Below are 21,927 nucleotides of genomic sequence, written 5' to 3' on the forward strand. Positions count from 1 at the left end.
TCACAGGACAGTTTGGCCTACAGAGGCTTTTTGTTTTGTTTTTATTTCTTATTTTTTTTTTAAAAGATTTACTTATTATGCATACAGTATTCTCAGTACTCTACCTGCATGTCTGCCTGCAGACCAGAAGAGGGCACCAGATCTCATTACAGATGGTTGTGAACTACCATGTCGTTGCTGGGAATTGAACTCAGGACATTTGGAAGAGCAGAGTGCTCTTAACCACTGAGCCATCTCTCCAGCCCGTTTTGTTTTTGAAAAGATTGTGGTGGGAGGGTTTGGAATTTTCTGGTGAAAGATGCAGGAGTTTGGAGTCAGGTAAAAAGGCTTTAATGTTGTCCTTGTTACCAGCTAGTTATGTGACAGTGATTCTCATTAAGCCCTTTACACTTTTTTGTAAACAGAGATGGAAACCTATCTGGGGGTATAGGACACACACCCCCTTCAATCCATATTTTAACTTGAAACCATTAAGATAGCCACACCTGAGCTTTATTCCACCAGGGACTGGCAAACCTTGAAACTGAAATGCCTTTTTTTGTTTGGTTGGGTTTTTGTTTTTTGTTTTTTTTGTAATGAAAAAACAGGAATAAAATCTGTTGCTTCATTGCCTACAAATTTGAAATGTGGAAATTTTTTCTTCCCATCCTAGGAATCACCTCCTTGTGCGAATAATTACCATCTCTCAGAAGCTGCTTTACTCCAAAATAAAGAATGTGGGCCAGGACTATCCCAGAAGAGGAGAACTCCTGCAGAGAACGTCACCAAACGACCTCGAGTGCACTAGCGCACTACGTTAGCCATCAGTGAATGTTCTGTAGTCTTCGAAACGGTTAGAGGCTGGTGATAGTGTGCTTGCCTAGAATGCATGCGACCTTAGATTCAATCCCCAGCAACACAAAATGAGAAAAATTTCAGTTACAACCTGAACATTGTTGTGATGGGTTTGTGCAGTTGAAGACATACATCTGAAGGACTTTGCTTCAAAACATAATGATCCTGGGAACTTGATGCTTTTAATAGCTGAATTTGAATCACTGAATATTGACTGTTGTAATAAAAAGGAACCTTACTAGTTTGTCAGGCCACACTGAGTGCATAATTGTTTTTCTTGTAAATATCTGAAGCTGTAAGTTTAGCAAGGAGATAGATTTTGTTTCAAAATGTCTTAGTTCATAAAAACAACAAAAGTTACCAATTGGGGTTATTTCACATTTTCCCTGATTTCTTTTATATATGTATGTATTCTTGCCATTTTACCTATTTTTAACAGCCTAAGCATGGGGTTTAATGAAGCTGGGGCTTTAAACATGTGTATATATGTAAATGTATATATATAAATTTCCATGTTTGCCAAATATAAAAAATAAACACCAAAACATAAAAAATAAAAAAAAAACAGCAACTCACACTGGTACTATCTGTTCATTTGGCTCTGCTGAAGCAATAAGAGATTGCCAAACTTTAAGAACTGAATTGCTAATTACATTTGTGGTTAAGAAAAAAGAACATATATTTGTTTTTGAGACAGGGTCTTAACTATGTAGCCCTGTCTGACCCAACTCTGCATGCTGGGATTCACACCCAGCCAATGTTCTTTTATCTCAATCCCAACAATATATAGAACTTCATTAAAAAAAAAAAAAGTATGTGCTGGGTGTGATGGCTTATACCTGTAATCCTAGCATTCAGAGTGAGGTTGGAAGATCAGTGAGTTTGAGTCCAGCCTAGGCTGCAGAGTGAGTTCCAGATCTAGCAAGAGGGATGTCAGAGGTTAGGTTAAGAGCATATATCTATCTATCTCTTCTAGAGGACTGCCCAGCACCCTTATCAGGTGGCTCACAATTGCCTACGGCTTCAACTTCAGAAGCATCTGATGCCTCTGGGCTCCATGGGCACCAGCCAGACATATACTGTTGTGGGAGGTCCTTCTGTCTATGTGTTGCTTTTATTGGTTAAAGAATAAAGAACTGCTTTGAGCCTAGGCAGGGAAGAACAGAACTAGGCAAGAAAAGCTAGGTTGTATGCTGGGAGAAAGAAGGGTGGAGTCAGAAGTCATGGAGCTGCTGGAGACAAGTACTGGGAACTTTAGCCCATAAGCTAAAGTTATCTGGTGGTATACAGATAAATAGAAATGGGTTAAATTAATATGTCAATAAGAAGCTAGAGCTAGTGGGCCAAGCAGTGGCAGTGATTTAATTAATACAGTTTCGGCGCTGAGCAGCCAGGAATAAACAATCAGTCTCCTCTCCAAAAACATACAACTAAATCTTCTAAAAGGTGACAAAATAGATGCTTCAAAATATCAAAACCCAGGGAGATGCATGGCTTGGCTCAGTGCATAAAGTACTTGCTCAGCCATCATGAAGACCTGAGTTTGGCTCCCTAAAACTCAGGTGTAGGGTTCCAGAATCTAAGCAGTTATTCATTTTGAGACCTTATCTGAAAACCCAAGGTCGAGAGGGTACAAGTTAAACACGCTACTCAGCACCTACATAGTGCCTACAGTCATCTTTAGTCCCAGGAGCTCCAATGTCCTCTTCTCGCTTCCATGGGGACCAGGCAGCACCCAGACAAATATACAGGCAAAACAATATATACATTAAAAATAAAAGCAGCAAGAGACCTGGCTCTAGAAAAATGCCCAGGAATCCGTAAAGATGACCCCAGCTAAGACCCTAAGCAATTGGGGAGAGGGTGTCTGAACTGGCCTTACCCTGTAGTCAGACTGATGATTATCTTAAATATAACCATAGAACCTTCGTTCAACAGATGGAAACAGGCAATGACCCACATTGGAACACTAGACTGAGCTCCCAAAATTCAGTTGAAGAGTGGAGGAATGAGAGTATGAGCAAGGAATTGAAGACCACGAGGGGCTCATCCACTGAGACAATTTGCTGAGTTAATGGGAGCTCACCAACTCCAGCTGGACTGGGAGGGAACGAGCATGGGAACAAACAAGTCCCTCTGAAGGTGGTTTGACAGTTGGGGCAGATTGAGGGGCCACTGATAGTGACACTGGGATTTGTCTCCACTGCATGTACTGGCTTCTCAGGATCCTATTCTCTTTGGATGTATACCTTGCTCAACCTAGACGTAGCCTTGAACTTTCCACAGAGCAGTGTGCATTGCCTTCTCTTAGGATTGGAGGGAGGTGGGGTGGGAGGGTCTGTGGAGGGAGTGGGAATTTGGATTGGTATTTTTTTAATAAAATAAAAAACAATTCTGAAAAATACGGGGGGGGGGTGGAGCAGGGAAATGGCCAGGCTCTGCGGATAAAGGTGATCTTCACTAAGCCTTGACAATAAGGTTTGATTCTCCAGAATCTACACAACAGAATTAACTCCAAGATGTCTTTAAATTTCACATGTGACATGTAAATTATTTAAAAAAACAAAAAAGATCTTAAAAACGCGGAGAGTGATAGAAGACACCTGACCAGCCCGCCCTTCTCTGGCTTCCATATGCTCACACAGATTGTGTATTTAACAACAGCTGAGAATGTATTTTAGTTGATAAAAGTTCTTGCAGACAGGAAGCCTAGGTTCAGTCTGCAGCACTCAGGCCTGTAACAGGATCAGAAGGCTCAGGGTCATCAGCTACAGCAAGTATGAAGCCAGTCTGGGCTACATGAGCTCGTCTTAAAACCACAATAAAAGATGAGACAAAGCATTTTGCAAATCATGTCATAAGGCAGAATATGAAGAATTCAATAATAGCCTAATTTAAACAGACAAGGCACCTTTTAAAAATTGCAAGGGCAATACAGGAGATGTCAAAGCCACTAGAGATACTTCATGCTGCCCAGGAGGGTTAGAAACACGTTCCAAAGTAGGGGTAAGAAGCAAAACCCTCACACACTGCTGGCAGGAATGAGCGGCCATTTAAAAATGGTTCTATAGTTCTGGGGTTTCCATGTAAACCTAGTAATTTTATTTTTAGGTATGAACCCAAAAAAAAAAATCGAGAGCATGCTGACACTAAAACACATGGCAATTCACAGCAACAATGAAGCAGAATGGGAACAAGCCAAATGCCCACTAAGGAACATACTTTTATCCATACAACTGGCTTATCAAGGAGACTGATATAGAACATCGATGGGCCTCAAAAGCACGTTAGTAAAATGCCAATCACAAATGACCATCTATTAAACAGCCTTATTCATTGCAATGCTCAGAAAGGAAAAACCTAGATTGCCTAGGCAGTGAGCAATTGAGGCAGGAGAATGACAACTCGTAGGGAAGGCATTTCTTTTTGGTTGAAAAGTTTGAGCTGTGGTGGGCATATGCCTTTGGGAAAACCGAGATCACTGGGGACAGTCTTATATAACCCTTGGCTAGTTTGCAACACGCTATGTAGATTAGATTGGCCACAGAACTTTACCCCGAGGTTAGAGAGATGAGTCTTTATATACTAAGGTAATACATACAAGATTAAGACCTCAAGGCCAGCCTTGGCTACTGAGCAAGCTGGAGGGGAAAGTCTGTATTCATCAGACCCTGTTTCTGAAAAAAAAGCCTATGAAATATGAAAGTTAAGGCCTGATACATGTAAATCCTAGCTACCTAGAAGGCTAAGGCAGGAAAGATCTTGAGTTCAAAGCCCACTTCAGTTACATAAACACTATTAAAAAGATAAAAAGGGTTGAGAATGTTGTGTAGCCTGACAGAGTACTTTGTCTGGCATGTTTGGAGCCTTAAGAGAATATTCTTTAAATAAAATAAAGCAGTTAAGGAAGAAAGTCTCAGGACTGGAGAAACATCTGTGGTTAAGAAGACTTGTTCTTACCAAGGACAAGATTGCAGTTCCCAGCCCCTATAAAGGGAGGTTCAAGTCTGCAACTCCAGCTCTAACGCCTCCTGGTCTCCACAGCAACCTGTATGCAAGTGGCATAAGCACACATGCATACACGAATAACTTCTTACAACCCAGTACCAAGTAAATATAGATTCCATTGCCAAAAAATGACATCAAATATACCCCAACTAAGATATTTAGAACTATAATATAAACTAAATTTAAAACTGCTGCTGCCTTGAAAGGTATGGTAAGGCTGGAGAAACGGAGCATCAAGACAGCACTGGCAGCTCTGGACCTGGTTTAGTTCCCCAAACCCATATGGAAGCTAACAACCATCTATTCTAGGGAATTCAGTAACTTCCTTGGCCTCCTCCAATACCACAGAAAACATTTTATGAAAAAGAAGTGTTTAAACTTTTGTTTAAGTAGCTCAGGGATCTGATTCCAATCCCCAGCAGATTCCTGGAGTTGGTTGAAAGCCCTGCTTCCAGCCTGACAACTTTGAATTCAAGCCCTGGTAACCAACTATGGCTCCCAAACATTTCATCTTCTGCCCCCACTCAAAAAGGTGGGGGGCTTTGGCATGAAAACTTGCAGTGTACAGGATAAAGGGCTTTAGATCCCCCTTGCCATAACAAAGTTCAGTTCTACTGAAGCCGCTAGAGAATGAGTCAACATCTTTCCATTAGGAGTGTTTCAGGCTTGCAGCCATTCTCACTCCATTTAGCTTCTATGGAACTTGGCAAACTAGTATACTCTTGATAGAGAGCAGTCGTCATCCCCAGAAGTGACCCCAACACTGCTCTCCATTCTCAGAGTTTAAGCTAAGGAGTGTCAACAGAAAATATCACGTCTACCACTCATAGATTTTCTTTTTATTCAATGTTAATGTTACAGAGTTCTTACACTGTCGAACCATGCCTGAGAACCCAAAGAAAGAAATGGTGCAATGGACAGCCTCATCCACCCAGACAGTGTATTAAAACTTGATTCGTGTGCATTTCAATAATTTCACAATCTTAAAAAATTATAACAGGACTTGGAATTTACATCTGCTGCAGGTTTTCCGTGTTCCAGTACAGTATGCCATTAAATGAACCTCTTCACATCTGTCTCAGTTCAATTCTCAAACCTTAACCCCAGGTTAAACAGGCTTGGGGATGAGGGGGAACCTACTTTAAGGTAAGTAGGTGTCTCAAGGTGTGAGATTACTTTTTAAGGTTTCTGGTGCCCAAATAAGTCTTCAGTTATCTCAAACGTCTAATCACCCAGCTTCCTCCTGGCTGGCTTAGATCATGCCAACATTATTGCCCAGAATGGCATGCAGTTGGTCAGGAAACACTGGTCAACACCTCCTTCCCACACTAACTACTGCATTCATTCACCAAACTGCAAGACATGGTCTCAACTTGGGAGAGCTTCCTTCATTACCTGTTTTCACTCCTGTCAGTGCTGAGCAAGTCTGAACTGAATTTGGCAAAGGGATTCATTAGAGAAACTCAGGCATTGACATCTTGTACTTAGTTGCCAATAAAGAGTATTTGTACTGAACCATTTCTGGGGACACGGAAGTAGGTAACTGCCACACTATTTCACTAGGTGGAAAGGAATATAGCAGTACCCTCTTTAAGGGTCAAGTACTACTGCAGTCACATCTAATTAATAAGAACAGAAGTGATACATCACTGGCAATTCCCCTGCCTTTCCAAGTGAACATCACAAAATATTCCCTAGGTGGACAATAGAGCTGTCTAGAACAAGGAATATATCTACAAAATAGCCAATATCTTCAAATTTGGAGCACACACAAGATTTTTTTTTATCAGACACCATGCAAGATTCATTAAACTTCAGGGTGTTGGTGAGGTTTTGCACCTGTTGCTTTGAAATGTTAAGACAGGTCAGTGAACCCCTCCCCACCTGAGCAGACATCACTCTGTCCACAGCAGTTCAATTTAGACCTGATTAGAGGAGGACCAAGCAGCACCTGGAGTGGAGCCTCTGGCATCCGCTGCCCTTTTGTATCAAAGGCTATCTGGTTCCACCTAGGGATTGGCAAATTCACAGGTCATTTCACAATTCCAATGCCTCATTCAGGCTATTTTACCACACAATACACTGTCCAAGAACTTACTCCAAGTCAAAGCAAGGCCTTAATGTGGAACAGAACAAGCACTATCTGAATAAAAAGGTATTCAAAAAAACAAGACTATCCCCCACCCTTTCCCCATTTGGTGGATCCAAGTTTGGTTGAATTGAATCTGTAGTCACCTCATACTACAACTAAAAACTTAAATTATAAATCATAGCCCCACACAGATGATCCAAGCACAACAGTTCTGACAGCGGCTTGTTCCAAGAAGTCTAATGTAGCCACAGCCTACAGAGTATTCCTTAGAGTGGGGCACAGAACAGGTTAATTAAGGTCACTTAACTCTTCATCTTTTACAGCAGATCAGAACCCAGATGGCTGACTTCTGAAGGCTTCCTGAAAGGAATCCAGTAGAGTTGGTTTCAAGGTTCACACTGATACTAATAGCTGTAACTTATGCAGAAGTTGTGATCCATATGAAATCCACGATTAAGTGCAGCAAATCTGAGGTAGTCAACCTTGCGAAGGCTCAGTATCTGAACATAAAGATGTTTGAAATGACCACTGGCTGCAGGTTTGGTTTTATATGCAGAGCAACTATGGAAACACAGCTGAATCTAATTCACAAATATTTAAGACAATGAAAACACCCCTAAATCCAACACACATCAAGATCAGTTGTGACTCTTGATCTTCCATAGTGCAACAGGGACAGTCACTGGAATGGAGGTCTTCATCAGTCAGTCACTGTAGATCCAGATATGAGACGCTGAATGGCTGTTCTTGGTAGTTAGCTGTGGTCTAGTTATCTTGGGAGGCTTAGCAAAGACCATTGCTTAACTGTACTGTGTGTGGCTGTACTTCTGATTTTCAAGCACAGCATACTGGTTGTCTAGCTGAAGTTTAAGGGCCTGGTTTTTTGAAACCTCCTCCCTACCTCTATTTTTGTGTTTTACTACTTCAAAGCTCTTCTCCATTTCTTTATCCCTAAGGGAAAAGAAATGTAATCAGTAAATATTTCTTCTTCACTGGGCAATTTTGAAAATATTCTTCCTTGAATTAAAAAAACAAAAACAAACCTAAGAATCATCCTGAACAGGAAGGAAATACAAAATCCATATCAAACCACTTTAAGGCTTCAATTGAACAGAAAACATGTAATACTGTACTGAAGCTCTGAGGTCCCATCTTCTGAATAGACTATTTTGGGACCAACTTGAAGACAAGCGGAAAAGAAGCTGTGTAACGACATTTTTCCTAAGACTCACTTCTAAGTTTTAGCAGTTAGTAGATAATACATCTTTATGCATAAGGGTGCCTGTTTACTCAGTCAAGTAATGTTCTCATCATTCAACGATTTCTCTCCCTTTTGCTTTGGGGGAGTGGTCTGATTAGATCAGGTAAAGAAAGGTGTGTGGCAAGTCACTGCCCTCTCAGAGTCACCCCACACATTTGAGGACAGAGCAGAGAAGCAAGTCCGACTGGAGGTCTAAATTCAAGCCAGCTGTGCTCTCAATGAGGTGAAAAGGCTGGGATTTACTTTAAAGCCACCCAAAAAATTTTTCCATCTGATGCCATTTACATTTCTTCCCATTTTATTAACTTTTGAAAATTCATGTCCCTAAATAAGATGTAGATGTGCCATATGTGGTCATTTAACTTCAGGTAGCATTCATTTTAAGTACCTGCTGAAATAAGATCATTTTTAGTATTAGATTTGTAAATGCCAACAACTTTCTTCTACTCCCATTTATTGGGAATGCAATAATAAATGCTTTTACATTTCTAGCTTCCATATTTAAAAGGGACAAGCCAGTAATAATGTACTTATAAGAACAAACTAAATGCAGCTCTGACAGAAACAAAGCAGCCAGCAAAGCCTGTCTTTAGCATCCTCTTTCTTGCTCTTTCCAAGGACTCTTCCCCCACCCTCTGTCTTCCTTCCCTCCTGAGTACCCAAGTCCCAGCTGGTTCCCAAGTGCCTGGTCAGAGAACCTACTCATAACCTCACATACTTACTTCCGGCTCTCTACGTGCTTGGCAGTGGACTGCAAGGATGGAAACTGTGTGTCACTGTATATTTCTGGTGGTCCTTGAGGCGTTTTCCTTGTTGTGGTTAGCCTGGCCCCAGGAGGCCTATATACACCACTAGGCATTGCCGGCTCCGAGGTTTCTGTAACTAATAGATAAGACATTTATTCAAATGTGTGGCCTTCTAGTAACATCTTCCCACACTCCTGATCATTTAACAATTATGAGAGAAGCAAACCCCGATTCAGAAGGGATTTGGACTGGACAACAAAAGTTGTCTGTGAAAGATAACTCAAAGTAGAAAGTTGCTCATCTCTAAGTCAGCGAGCGCTCTAACTTGCTGAGAATAAATCTAACACGCCACAGATGCATTCCGAGTGAGGTACAAGCTTGAGGACAGGGGTTCTCACGAGGTTACCTTGTGGATACAACACCAGAGTTCCTGATGTTTCTATCAGTAAATGTGTCATTCACTTTCTTTACTCGGAAGGTAGTCTATACAAGTTGTCTTATCTAAGTAATTTATTTAATGAGATGCACACATAGTATTTTAATTTCTAAAGAAGATTTAAAAAATAGGCAATCCTTATCTTTATTTCATTCTCTAAGACCACTAGATGTTCAATTTCATTATTCAATCAGAAAACAGGAAAAGGCCTCCTGAAAAGCTTAAAATCTTCTACGAAGACTTATTTTTCTCTATTTTCCAACTGATCCTCAATATGGTTTCAAGTGGTGTTATTTTTCACTTTTCAAAAACTTTCTTTTCACAAATTTGATAGCCTACCCCATGAAAACACAATAAACATTCCTGTATCATCTACCAGCTGAAACACAATGTCATTATAGTTTAAAAGACTGTTTTCTATAGGCTTAGATTATACCAAAGGGAAAGCTAACATGTTTACTTATTTTATTGAGAATCTAAATTGCACTTAGGATAAACAAAACCAATTTTGGGGAGTAGTGGAACATGCTCACAACATCAGTACTTGGGAGGCTGAGAAAGGATCAGAATTCAAATCCAGCCTGAGAAACTCAAAGAGAAACCAAAACGAACCTTCAATTATGTTCCAGCACATTAGGCACATGTGGCTTTAAAATAAAAATTATTTGTGTCTGTGGGTGGTATAGTTGTGAGATCACATTACATCCCAAAGTATTCAAGTGCGGCAATCAGAAAACAAGTTTTAGGAATTAGTTTTCTGTAACAGTGGATTCTGGCCATTGAAACTCTGGCCAAGCTATCTCCAGACAGTGCGAAGCTGGCCTGTTTGCTCACTCATTTGTTTTTTTGAAACAGTCTCCACTTCTCCACTTTGTAGCCCTGGCTGCCTCAACTCAGACTCTATTTGCCTGTGTTCTGAGAGCTGGGATTCAACGCAACACATGTAGTTATTTTAGATGAGTAAAATGAAATCTAGGTTTCAGTTTCTCAGTCACATGTGACTAGTGGCCACTATACCACCGCACTCTCCCATCACCTTCCAAGTCTACTGGGCAGTATGTTCTAGAAAAGACCAAAACAAACAAACAAAAAAAAAGGTGTGTGTCTGTGTGTGTACACAGATCCCCATGTTGGACAGAAGAGCCGGATTCCTTGAAGCTAGAGTCAGGTGTTTGTGAGGCCCAGGTAGGAGTTCTGGTTCTTCCGTAAAGCAGTAGTTTAGAACATTTAACTAATAATGAGCTATCTCTCCAGTTACAAAGAAGCTTCATTTTTATAGGTTTACGGAGGGTTTCAGTGATTAAGCAGACTTGAAAAGAACTGGAGGCCAGCAAAATGGGTGGCAGGTAAAGACACTCTCTGTACAAATCTGGTGACTAGATTCAGCGCCACGAACTCACCACAGAAATAATAAAAATCAGAAAAAAAGAAAACAAACACATAAAACTAAGAGTTAGCAAACAAGCTATATCTGGCCCTGGTGCGGGAGAATTGTCTGTATTCTGTCAATCATATTTGAATAAAACGCTGATTGGCCAGGCAGGAAATATAGGCGGGTCAACCAGACAGGAAGTAGAGGCGGGGCAATGAGAACAGGAGAAGGCTAGGAAGGAGGAAGCCCATTCGTCCATTCCTGCCCAGAGCAAGAGAAGCAAGATGACCTCCCACACCGCCCCCCCCCCCCCCCCCCGCTGGAAAAGGTACTAAGACACATGGCTAACACAGACAAGAATTATGGGTTACTGTAAGATGTAAGAATTAGTTAATAAGAAGACTGAGCTAATGGGCCAATCAGTTTATAACCTAATGTAGACTCTGTGTGATTTTCTTTGGGACTTGCCGGCTGTGCGGTACCGGGCAGGACAGAAACCCCAACAAGCTGGCCATCATGTTACATGGTCCAACAACTGGAACAAGGCTACACCCATCACTGTTATGTCCACATCAGCTTCCATTGCCACAGCAGCACAGATACCACCAGGTCCTCTCCTCCACGTTATTTACCATCTGGTCTTCACAGAAAATGCTTCAGAAACCTGACAAAGAGGAAAGATACCAGCCCCCAAGTATAAGAACAAGGAGTCTATAAAAGCTGTGTGTCTGGTACATTCCAGGAGTAGCCTGAAAGCTTATCAATTTCAAAAGAGAAAAATCAAGCAGCACTATCATGGTATTTAACTTCAGCAATTTAACTTCAGCACTCAGAGGCGGGGGAGATTGGTTCAGTTGCAAAGCGCTTGCCATAAAAGCATTGAGAAGTTAAAATTTACACCAACCAGAACTCATGAAAATAACATGGCAGCAACTGTGCCTATTCCAAGTGCAGTGTTGATACTCAGTAAATAAGGATGTAAGCTTTCCTTCTGGTATAATTCAAGCCTACGGAAAGTAACAGGCAGGGCGAAAGCATGTTTCTGTAATCAGTGCAGGCTTGGGTGGATGGTGACAAAAAAACAAGATCCCAGGGGAGAGCTGGCCAGCTAGCAGAGTCTTTAGAGGGCTCTAGACTCAGTGAGAACTTATACCAAAATGTAAAGTGTAGAGTGACATAGGAAGAGACAAGAAGTCAGCCTCTGGCCTCAACGGCCACAACCACATGAAGACTTAACACACAACACCAACATGCACAAACAATCTGAGGTTAGCTAGCCTGGGCTGCATAGTGAGAACCTGTCTCAAAAAGCAAGTTGGTAGGTCTCTTGAGGAGTAGGGATCAATATTACCAAAACATACTGTATAACATTCTCAAGGAATCAAAACAATTTAAAAACATTTTAAATTAGAAAAGTTGTCAGGAAAGCATACTCCTGTGTAATCCCAGGAATGGGGGTGGTAGTGGCTGTGACTTGAGGTCATCTCAGCTATACCAAGGACTCAAGGCCACATGAGCCACAACATATAAAATGGTGCTTCAAAATAAAAAATAATGCCGTAAGATTTGTCAGCTGGCAATGCAGTTCAGTAATACATTTAGCATGTGTAAGGCCCTTAGTTCATTTTCTAGCACATCAAAAATAAGCAACAACTTCAGGCTACAGAGATGGCTCAGGAGACATGTTTGTTGAGCAAATAAGGCCCAGAGATCATCAGATCCATGTAAAAGCTAGGTAGGCATAGCAGTCACCTAATTCAGGTAGAAACAGGATCACAAAACCCAAGCTGGCTAGCTAGGCTAACTGCAATTGGTTTGAATTCCTGGTTCCTTGGGAGGCCCTACCCTCAACAAATTAAGTGGACAAGGACAACAAGCTTCTGCCCATTCATAAGCACCTGTACAAACATGCAGACACGCACAACACAAATATATCCCTAGGATTTGTTTTCTTTTGTTCTTTTGTTTTACAACACAGGGTTTCCCTGTCAAACAGTCCTGGCTGTCTGGAACTCATCCTACTGTATGTACCCTAGGCTGGCCTCGAACTCAAGAGATCCACCAGCCTCTGCCTTCCCAGTGCTGGGATTCAAGGCCTACACCACCACCCAATGAACCTTAAGATTTTTTCAGTTTCAAAGACCTTTTACTCTCTTTATAAAATAAATTCCTGCTGATAATTCAGGTTTCAAGAACTTACTAAGAGTAGCACCGAGGATGTACTTTAGAGGTCAAATGCTTGCTAAGCAGATGAACTACCTAGCTTCATCCCATAGCACTAAAACAGAAACAAAACTTTGACAGTCTGTTGAACAAAACTTACGTCGTGTAAGTTTTATAGTCCTCCCATTTAGGTCTTATTAGGAACATATACATCCAGATCCCCGTCTCCCAGGAATGATAAGGTTTCCACCCCATAATAGGCACAAATACCACATTAAATTAGCCTTTCAGAAGGAAAACAGGATTACCTATTACTGGAGCAGGAGGTGCTTGTACTGGAGCTGTTTTATTCCAGGGACCTGAAGATTTTTCTACTCCACTACCACCTCCACCTTCTTCCCAGTTATCTCCTGGATCTTCTCTCTTTTCATTATCATCATCTTCCTTTTCACTATTGAAAAACAAACAAGTACATTTATAACTTCCCAAGTATCAGAATAATGAACGAATGTACCACCACACAAAGCATTAACAAAAGAACATTTCTTTCTGAAATATGGTCACATGGCACAGCCCTGACTGGTATGGAACCAGGTATGTAGGTAGACAAGGCCGACATAGATGTCAGAGATCTGCCTGTCTCTGCCACCCTCTGCTGGGACTAAAGTTGTGCACCACCATGCCCAGCTAAACTTATTAGGGGAAAAGGGTGTTTGCAGTTGTATAATCAAAGCACAACTTCTGAGAATCAGTTCTTTCAAACATGTAGGTTCTGGAGCTGCAAACCAAAGTCATCAGCTTTAATAGCAAGCGCTTTTATCCAATGAACCATACTGCTGGGCCCCCAAAAGAATATTTCAATTAAAGCAAGCTATGTCCTAGGTGTTCAGACAAATTTCTTCTGGCTTATCTGGCTTACTGTTCTGTCTGGGACTTTGTTTGTTTGAGGGTGTGTGTATACTAATTAAACTAAGTCATATTCAGAATCCAAGACAAATTTTTTTGACCTCCCTTTTAACTTGATTTTATGAGGCAGGGTCTCAGGTAGCCCAGGCTGGCCTTGAACTCAGTATATGCCCAAGGACGGTCCTGGCTGATCTTCCTGCCTTTATCTCCCATGTGCTGAGACTCAAAGTGTAAACCACCATACCCATCTTTTTCACGATCCTTTAATCCTTTAAAGACACTGTCCACTAGTTACAAGTAATCACACCATTAAAAGACCAATGATGCCCACTAAGAGGAACAACTTCATCTTCAATCTGCATTTAAGACTGCCATCTCAGGGGCTAGGGACTTTCCCTTGCTGTGAGCCCACATACTGAAAATAGCAAGCAGAGAAGTAACCCCTATCTGGAGACTAAGTATGGTGACCTCAGCACACAGGCTGAAGTGTGAGGATGGTGACTTCAGTGATGCCTTCTCCAAGAACACAAAAAGTTACAGAGCAGATGACATTTGTAACCAAGCCTAAAGACTAACGTTTAATCCCCAGGACCCACAAGGTGGGAGGATCAACTCCTGCCAGCTGTCTTCTGACATGCATGCCACAGCATGCTCACACAAAATAAACTGTGATTTAAAAAAAAAAAAAAAGATGAAGGGGAGCTGGAAAGAGATGGCTCAGCGGCTAAGATCACTGGCTGTTCTTCCAGAGGTCCTGAGTTCAATTCCCAGCAACCACATGGTGGCTCATAACCATCCATAATGAGATCTGGTACCCTCTTCTGCCCTGCAGGTATACATGCAGACAGAACACTGTATTCATAACTAAAAAAAAAAAAGATGAAGAATACGGTCAATTCAAACTACAGTTTTCTGTTTTAACATATTACCTATTCAGTCATTTAAAAGGATACTGTGCTTACAGTAACAAATTATATTTGTGGTATTTAAACCAACTAAAACATAAATATCAATACATCTAGAGCAAATCCTTAAATTGTAATTTTAATGAGTACTTTGAGTGCCAATGCACAGGAACTGACGGACAATCCAGTTTCTGCCACCTCTTCCATTTACTGGTCAGGCTTTAAGGCGGCACTAGCTAGCTTTTAGATAAAACAAAGGTGACACACCGAATATAAAGAGCAAATGAGTTAACACATATAGTATCTAGAAAACCATCTGTCACATAAACATTGCTAGATGCTTTAATATTCATATGCATTTTAAACACGCTGCACATATATACCATCTTCATAAGACCAAACTTCAGAATTTTTTCAAAAAGGTTTTTTGTTTTAAAATTTTGAAACGTTTCAATATAGTTACACTATAACTGCTTTAGGGGTGAAACAGGTACACATCTAGATGTAACTGACTAGCAACGTCCCAACAACCTCATCTATCCAAGATTGGTGAAGATTCCCAGACCTTCATGGCACTTACATTTGTATATACTGAAGCAGCAATTTCAGTTATTCATCCACAGTTCGTTTCTATTTACTCACCAAAGCACTAAATCACAATTGCTCAACTGAATATATGGCTAAGAGCATTTTCTATAAAAGTAAGACTGGAGTTTAAATCCCTGGAACCTATATGAAAGCCAGACATGGTCACGGTAAGCCCACCATTGCAGGCAGAGATAAGAGTATCCTAGGAGCTTATTGGCTAGCCAAAATGGTGTGATTCAGGTTCACCAAGAGACCTTATCTCAGAAAGTAAGGTAGAGAGAGATAATACACCCCCATAGACTCCTCTGGCCCTCAAATTCAACAGTACAGGAGTAAACAAGCAGGCACTCCAATTTGGCTTAACAGCAGCATCAATTGAAGTCATATCTCTTTTTAAGACAATGTCTCTCCCAGTATAGCTAAGGTTGGTCTTTGAATCCATGATCCCCCTGCTTCAACTCAAACTCTGGTATTATATGCATATCCCATCATATTCAGTCAGGACACTATTTTTCTCACCCCATCCCGAGACTTTAAAAGAACCACAAATTTTTAAAGCACACTTAAGACTATAAACTATTAGAGATCAGCGAAGATTCTAGAATGACCACTGAAGAGCAATGACAAGCTGTTGCTAAGAACAATGAAATATACAGCATAAAAGCTAGTCTACTGCCATGGTGGCAAACGCCTTTAATTCCAGCACTCGGGAGGCAGAGGCAGGCGGATCTGTGAGTTCAAGGCCAGCCTGGTCTACAAGAGCTAGTTCCAGTACAGAAACCAAACGCTACAGAGAAACCCTGTCACATGGGGAAAAGGGGGGGGGGCTAGTCTACTTTAGTTCAAACAATATAGTACTCTGACCAGAAGTCTGGCAATTGATTGACCTGAACAGACCAATGGGACTGCCCCTATGCTTAAACAAGCAAGCAAGTACTTGGGAGGTAAAGGCAGGAGGATGAAGAGTTTAAATTATAAAATCCTGCCTCAAAAAAAAATAAATAAATAAAAATAAAAAATAAAAATGTTAATAAAATTGGGGCTGAGGATATGACTCAGTGGGAGGGAAAGTACTTGCCTATGGTGAGTGAAACCATGAGTCTGATTCCCAGCACTACAAAAAAAAAAAAGGGGGGGTTGTCAAAATAAGCTGGGCATAATGGTACATAATTAGGACTCAGGGCTGAGGTGGAGAATCAAACCAATAAGACTACCATGAGCTATAAAACAAATTTCTAACTCCAAAAATATTAAAATAAAGGCAAGGCTTTTATATTCTGCTGGAAAAACAATCCAACTTAAATATTCTCCATAACTTAACAAAACCAAATTTTATACCAAGTAAACTGCCTTTCTCCCCACCCGTCAGAAAGTGCCCACTAAGTTCAAAATGGCCAAAAATTACCACTCAAGTCTTTAGGAACAAAGCAGACCAAGAGCCTAACTTTACCACAGAACTGAACCACATCCAGACTATCAACAACTCTAGGTAAAAGCAATCTGTAAACTCAAGCCTCAGAACAAAGAAAACAGGAACTTTCTCATAATTTTTGACACAGGGTCTCACTAAACTGCTCAGGGTAACCTTAAACTCACTCCAACTCAGGCAGGCCTGATTTTTCTCAGCCGTCCTTCCTGAGCCTCCTCAGTAGCTGGGAATTAAGGCTTGGATCACCAGGCACAGCGGATGTTTTCTAAAATATCTTACTGCTCTTGGCGAGGCTCTAAATTCAGTTCCTAGAACTTAGGCAGTTCACAACTACTTGTTACTCCAGCTTCAAGGGACCAGATGCCCTCTTCTGGCCTCCTCAGGCACCTGCATGCATGTATACATGTCCCCAACCCAGACTCACATAATTAAATAAATCTTTAAAAGAAAAAGGGAAAAGCAAACAAAAAACACAAAGCCACACCAATAAAATATTTTTTTTCTCTCTCTCTTTTCTTATTTCGAGACAGGGTTTCTCTGTAGCTTTGGAGCCTGTCCTGGAACTAGCTCTTATAGACCAGGATGGTCTCTAACTCACAGAGATCCACCTGCCTCTGCCTCCTGAGTGCTGGGATTAAAGGCAAAAGATACTTTCTAAATTCCAACACCAAAATGAATGTTTATTCTGGTAACCTCACAACATGATGGGAGAACACCTAGGTGACATAGACTTAATCATACATTAAAATACTAGCTGGTCTTTCAACAGACATTAAAATCATAAAGACTATGTTCTGGATTTCAAAGGACAGTTTAGAGTTAAAAAATTATTTCCTCCAACTCAAGTAATTCCCATATGGTCACTGAAATTCTCTACAAATTGCGAGCTTCTGATCTGAACAAAGGCAATTTAAAATTAAGGATCATTTGGTTTGTGTAAAGTAAGTCAAGAATTTTGAATTTTAAAGCAAAAAAAATCCATACTTACCTTTTCTACTTAAAAAACTTTAAAAAGCCAGTAGCTGAGGGGATGGGATAAGCCTTCAAAAGACCATCCTGGGACACACAGGTTAACACCAGAGCTAAGTACTTAGGATCTACAATCCCACTTCTACAAAGTCCTAACAGGAATTCACGGGCAGTGCTAAGACAGTGCTTATTCTTGGGGATGCAGGCAGGGAAAAGCAAGGCCCCAGGAGGAGGATGGCTTTATGACAGAATGTTCAAGTTCTTGACTACGGTGTTGAATATACAAGGTTTCATCGTAAATACATCTGTACCTGTAGCCGGGTGATGGTGAAGTAAGTCTTTAATCCCTGAAGTTCGGAGGCAGAAGCAGGTGGATCTCTGAGAGCAAGGCCAGCCTGGTCTACAGAGCCAGTCCCAGGACAGGCTCCAAAGCTACAGAGAAACCTGTCTCAAAAAACTAAAAGAGGATGGAGAAATGGCTCGGTGGTTTAGTACTCACTACTCTTCCATATGACCGAGGTTCAGTCCCCAGCAACCACGTGACAACTTGCAACTCTCTATGACTCTACTTCCCAGGGGACCTGACACCCATGGCAAAACACCAAAGAGCATAAAATAAAAATTAAAAAAAAGAAAGCGAAAAAAATTAAGTGCAAGCACATGGTAGTGTATTTAGTTGGAAACTAAAAGATCAAGAGTTCAAGGTCAGTGCTAGCTCATGGCTTTTTCAGAAGACCAGGTACAGTTCCCAGCACCCAGGTTAACAGCTGTTAACTCAGACATTTAAAAAGAAATCTACAGTAAGGTCTCAGAAGAGCTGTGAGTTACAGGAGCTATTGGGGGGGGGGGGGGTGAAGTGCCACCGAAGGACCGAAGGTCAAACAAACGTTGTTAAAAATTCAAATCCATTTTAGCCAACTAAAAAATCCAAACAGCTTCAAGTAGGGAAACTCTCTCACGGGATTTTAGGGCTGGCAGCTAATTTAATGACACCAGAGGACTGCCTTTGCTAGAAACCAGGAGAGCTGGGCTTCAAGATAATGTGCCTAGTACTTTTTTTTGCGACAGGTTATAACCCCTCTTGTAATCACACCCTACCTTATTTGCATTGCCTGAACTCTTAGTCCGCTGTAATCAACCTCTTTTTGCTCAAATTCTTTCCACTCATCTTCCTCCTGTGGAATAAATATCATCCGATTAGTTAAGAGTTCTTGGTCAACACGTTCAGACTAGGGGAAAAAAGGGATCAAGGGCCATCAGGAATCCTCAACTGGTAAAGGAATCTACAAAACATCGGATTAATTAGAGATCTTGGTAAACAGATTTCAGAGTAGGGAAAAAAAAAAGCAATCAAGGGCCACCAGAATTCTTGAGCCGGTAAATGCACCTGCAGCCAGCCCTGGGGACTGGCTGATTCTCTGGACCCACATGGGGGAAAAGAACTTACTCCCGCAAGTTGTCTCCAAACTCCCCCGCACGGGTACACATGAGCGCGCACAACACACAAATAAGAAAATGTGATTTTTTTTCTTTTAAATTTGCAGGAAGTACGACACAAACCTTTAATCCCAGCACTGGGGAGGCAGAGCCCAGGCCAGGTTCTTTGTGAATTCGAGACCAGGCCAGAGAGACCCTGTCTCAAAATAAAATAAAATAAAATAAAATAAAATAAAATAAAATAAAATAAAATAAAATGAGTTTAGCGGCTGAATTGTAAAGTACAGCCTGAGTCCCAGGAAGATCCCGACACGTGCCTAGTTACCAAACGCCCTCTCTGCCGCTGCTTTTACTTAAAACCAACTACGGGGGAAAGCCCCGCGAGGAAAAATCCAGAGCACAATTCCACAACTCAATTCCCGGCTCCCTGTGGCCGCGGCTGGAAGAACAAGCCACACTTCGCCGGCTGCACAGAGGAGACTTAAAACACCTGAAAAACCGAAATCCAGTGCCAAGCAGGCTTCAGTGCGGCGGCAGCCGAGCACGGCACGTCACTCAGGGGACCGCAGCCCGCCCCAACCACCGTGGCCCAGAGGGCGCGGCACGCGGAGGACGGCGGACCGGGGCAACAAGCGAGCCCCGGGGGGCACCCCGAGCCCGCCCGACAAGCGAAGCCCCAGTCACGTGGCCTCCCGGGCCGGCGGGGGCGGGCACACGCGGCCGGTCGCCGGCCTCCCAACCCTTACCTTCGTTACGGCCTTGCCGGCGGAGCCCGTGCTCCCACCGTCGCCCGGCCTCGAGGTCGCGCCGTCGCCCGACCTGGCGCCGGAGCCCAAGCTCCCACCATCGCCCGACCTGGAGCCGGAGCCCAAGCTCCCGCCGTCGCCCGACCTGGCACCGGAGCCCGAGCTCCCGCCGTCACCCGGCCTGGCGCCCGCCGCCGCGCTGCTCCCGCCCGCGCCGCTCGCCGCGTTGGCGGCCCGACTGCTCCGCTCCTTCTTCTTCTTCTTGTCCCTCTTGGCGAAGAAGTTGTCCAGGCTCCGCTCCTCGGTCTCGGCCATGGCCGCGGCCCGGATGGGTGGGGCCGCCGGCGGACGCGGCGCTCGCGGTTCGGGGCTCTGGGTCAAGGCCGGCTGTGCGCTCAGGCTGCCGGGTGCGGCGTCGCCTCAGCCCCGCGGGGTCGCCGAGGAGCGGGCGGCAGGGCGGTCGGCTCCCCCACCCCCGCGCTCCGGGGGACGGTGGTACGCTCCTCGCCGGGGCCGCGAGCGCCGAGCAGGGTCGCGCCCGCACCGCTACCTAAGGGACGAGGAAGGCGCGCACCGGCAAAGCGCACGGCTAACGACGGCGCGTGAGGGAGGAAGACGCGCGGGCCTGAGGAGGGGAGAGGGGACGGGGAGGGGAGGGAGGGGAGGAGGGAGGGCGGGCCACCAGCAAAGAGAGGCAGCGCCGCGCCTGCGCGCTCGGTTCCGCCCGCCGCTATGGGCGCGCCGAGGGGGAGAGGGGGGAGGGCGGCGGGAGGATACGGGGGCGGAGCTCCCGAGAGAGCCAATCAGACGCCGGGACGGAGCGCTTAGGTGACAATCCGTTCCTCCGACGGGGCGGTGCCGGACATGGGGGCGGGGAGAAGCTGGTGTCTGCAAAAGGAGTGACGTCCTAGCGACTCCTGCCTCCGATTGGCCAAGGGTTTTGCCTTGAGGGCGGGCATTTAGAGGGTTGGTGACTTGGCTGAAGAAGATCAGCCGGAGGGGGCGGTGTCTGCCTTGGTTGCGCGCATGCGTAGGGTACACGTGCGTCGGCTCGCCAGGACTGTGGCCTGGTAGGCATTTGAACTTTCAGGAAAGAAAGAGACTGTGTTAAGCCAGCTGTGTTCAAGCTTGTTCCTCCTGCCCTCCGCCTTTCTGGACCTGCACCCTCTCTGGTCTGGCACCTGTTTGCTTGTGATCAGGATGCTTTTGATGAACAGTGGATTAGCCCTTGGAGTTCCATTTATTGAATGATCTTTAATAATCCAGGAGATAAGTGAAAGGGAGCTGATTTTGAACTTCATCCTGAACTAGATGTGTCCCCCAGGGTCAGGGTAGCTGATCTGACCTTCTAACGCTAGCTCTTGTGAGATGGAGAATGACTGGCAATGCGATTTAGTGGTACAGAGTTTAACAGACACATCGGCACTAGGTTCCATCCACAACATCACTGAAAGAAAACACACAAAAAACAAACCCTCCTTTTCCTGGGCCTGCACTCTCTCTGCGCCTACTGATATCTCCCGCCCAGAGAGCTTTTTGTTTGCTTGAGGGAGGTATTTTCTTGTGAGACAAGGTCTCGCGTATCCCAGGCTCACTGAATGCCATACATTGAAAAGATAACCAATTTCTGATCCTGTCTCCACCTTCCAAGTGCTCAGAGCACTGACATGTACCACCCTGCCTATATTATGTGTTGCTGGGGATTTCCGTTCTTGCTACTCAGGCACTCTACTAACTACCAACTGAACAATAACCCAACACAGATTTTTTTTTTTAATACATGAATGCACCTAGAAGCCTCCTGCCTTGACTGGAGTTTGAGTGGGAGCTACAGTTTAACTCTGGCTCCTATCTTGGATTTGAGGTCAAAGAAAGGGAACAACCGCTGGAGAAAGAAATGAGAACCAAAATACCCGGTCTCCACCTGACTTGACCTTGGGGCCCTGAAAATCAAATGTGTGCTTCCTCCTGAGAAGTGTGGTCTAGGTGTAGTTCTAAACGCCTGCTTCCTCTTAAGGGTAGAGGAGAAAGCTGT

At 43.4% G+C, this 21,927-nt stretch overlaps 2 protein-coding genes across 5 annotated transcripts in view; one reads left to right on the forward strand and one right to left on the reverse strand.

The window, feature by feature from the left end:
* Nucleotides 1-1,409, forward strand: part of Topbp1 (DNA topoisomerase II binding protein 1) — a 50,421-nt gene extending 49,012 nt beyond the window's left edge. Inside the window, exon 28 of the mRNA XM_048416712.3 lies at nt 653-1,409. Coding sequence (XP_048272669.3) covers nt 653-787 — 135 coding nt within the window. The 3' untranslated portion in view covers nt 788-1,409. The remainder of the gene's footprint in view (nt 1-652) is intronic.
* A 4,251-nt stretch (nt 1,410-5,660) lies between these two features.
* Cdv3 (CDV3 homolog) lies at nt 5,661-20,518 on the reverse strand. 4 transcript variants are annotated; one of them, XM_085689641.2, is made up of 5 exons: nt 19,893-20,512; nt 18,808-18,884; nt 13,221-13,363; nt 8,918-9,077; nt 5,661-7,885 (listed from the first exon to the last, which is right to left on the reverse strand). In XM_085689641.2, exons 1-5 carry the CDS (start codon nt 20,205-20,207, stop codon nt 7,735-7,737), a joined length of 846 nt encoding a protein of 281 aa, XP_085545767.1. In that variant the 5' UTR covers nt 20,208-20,512; the 3' UTR covers nt 5,661-7,734. The 4 variants fall into 4 exon arrangements, with proteins under 4 accessions (XP_085545767.1, XP_085545770.1, XP_085545769.1 ...); XM_085689644.2 differs by lacking the exon at nt 19,893-20,512 and adding an exon at nt 19,270-19,291; XM_085689643.2 differs by lacking the exon at nt 5,661-7,885 and adding an exon at nt 8,476-8,583 and having other exon boundaries at nt 19,893-20,518.
* Between the last annotated feature and the right edge of the window lie 1,409 nt (nt 20,519-21,927).

This window comes from Myodes glareolus, chromosome 4, assembly GCF_982192425.1.
Source record: "Myodes glareolus chromosome 4, mMyoGla1.1, whole genome shotgun sequence".
NCBI lineage: Eukaryota > Metazoa > Chordata > Mammalia > Rodentia > Cricetidae > Myodes > Myodes glareolus.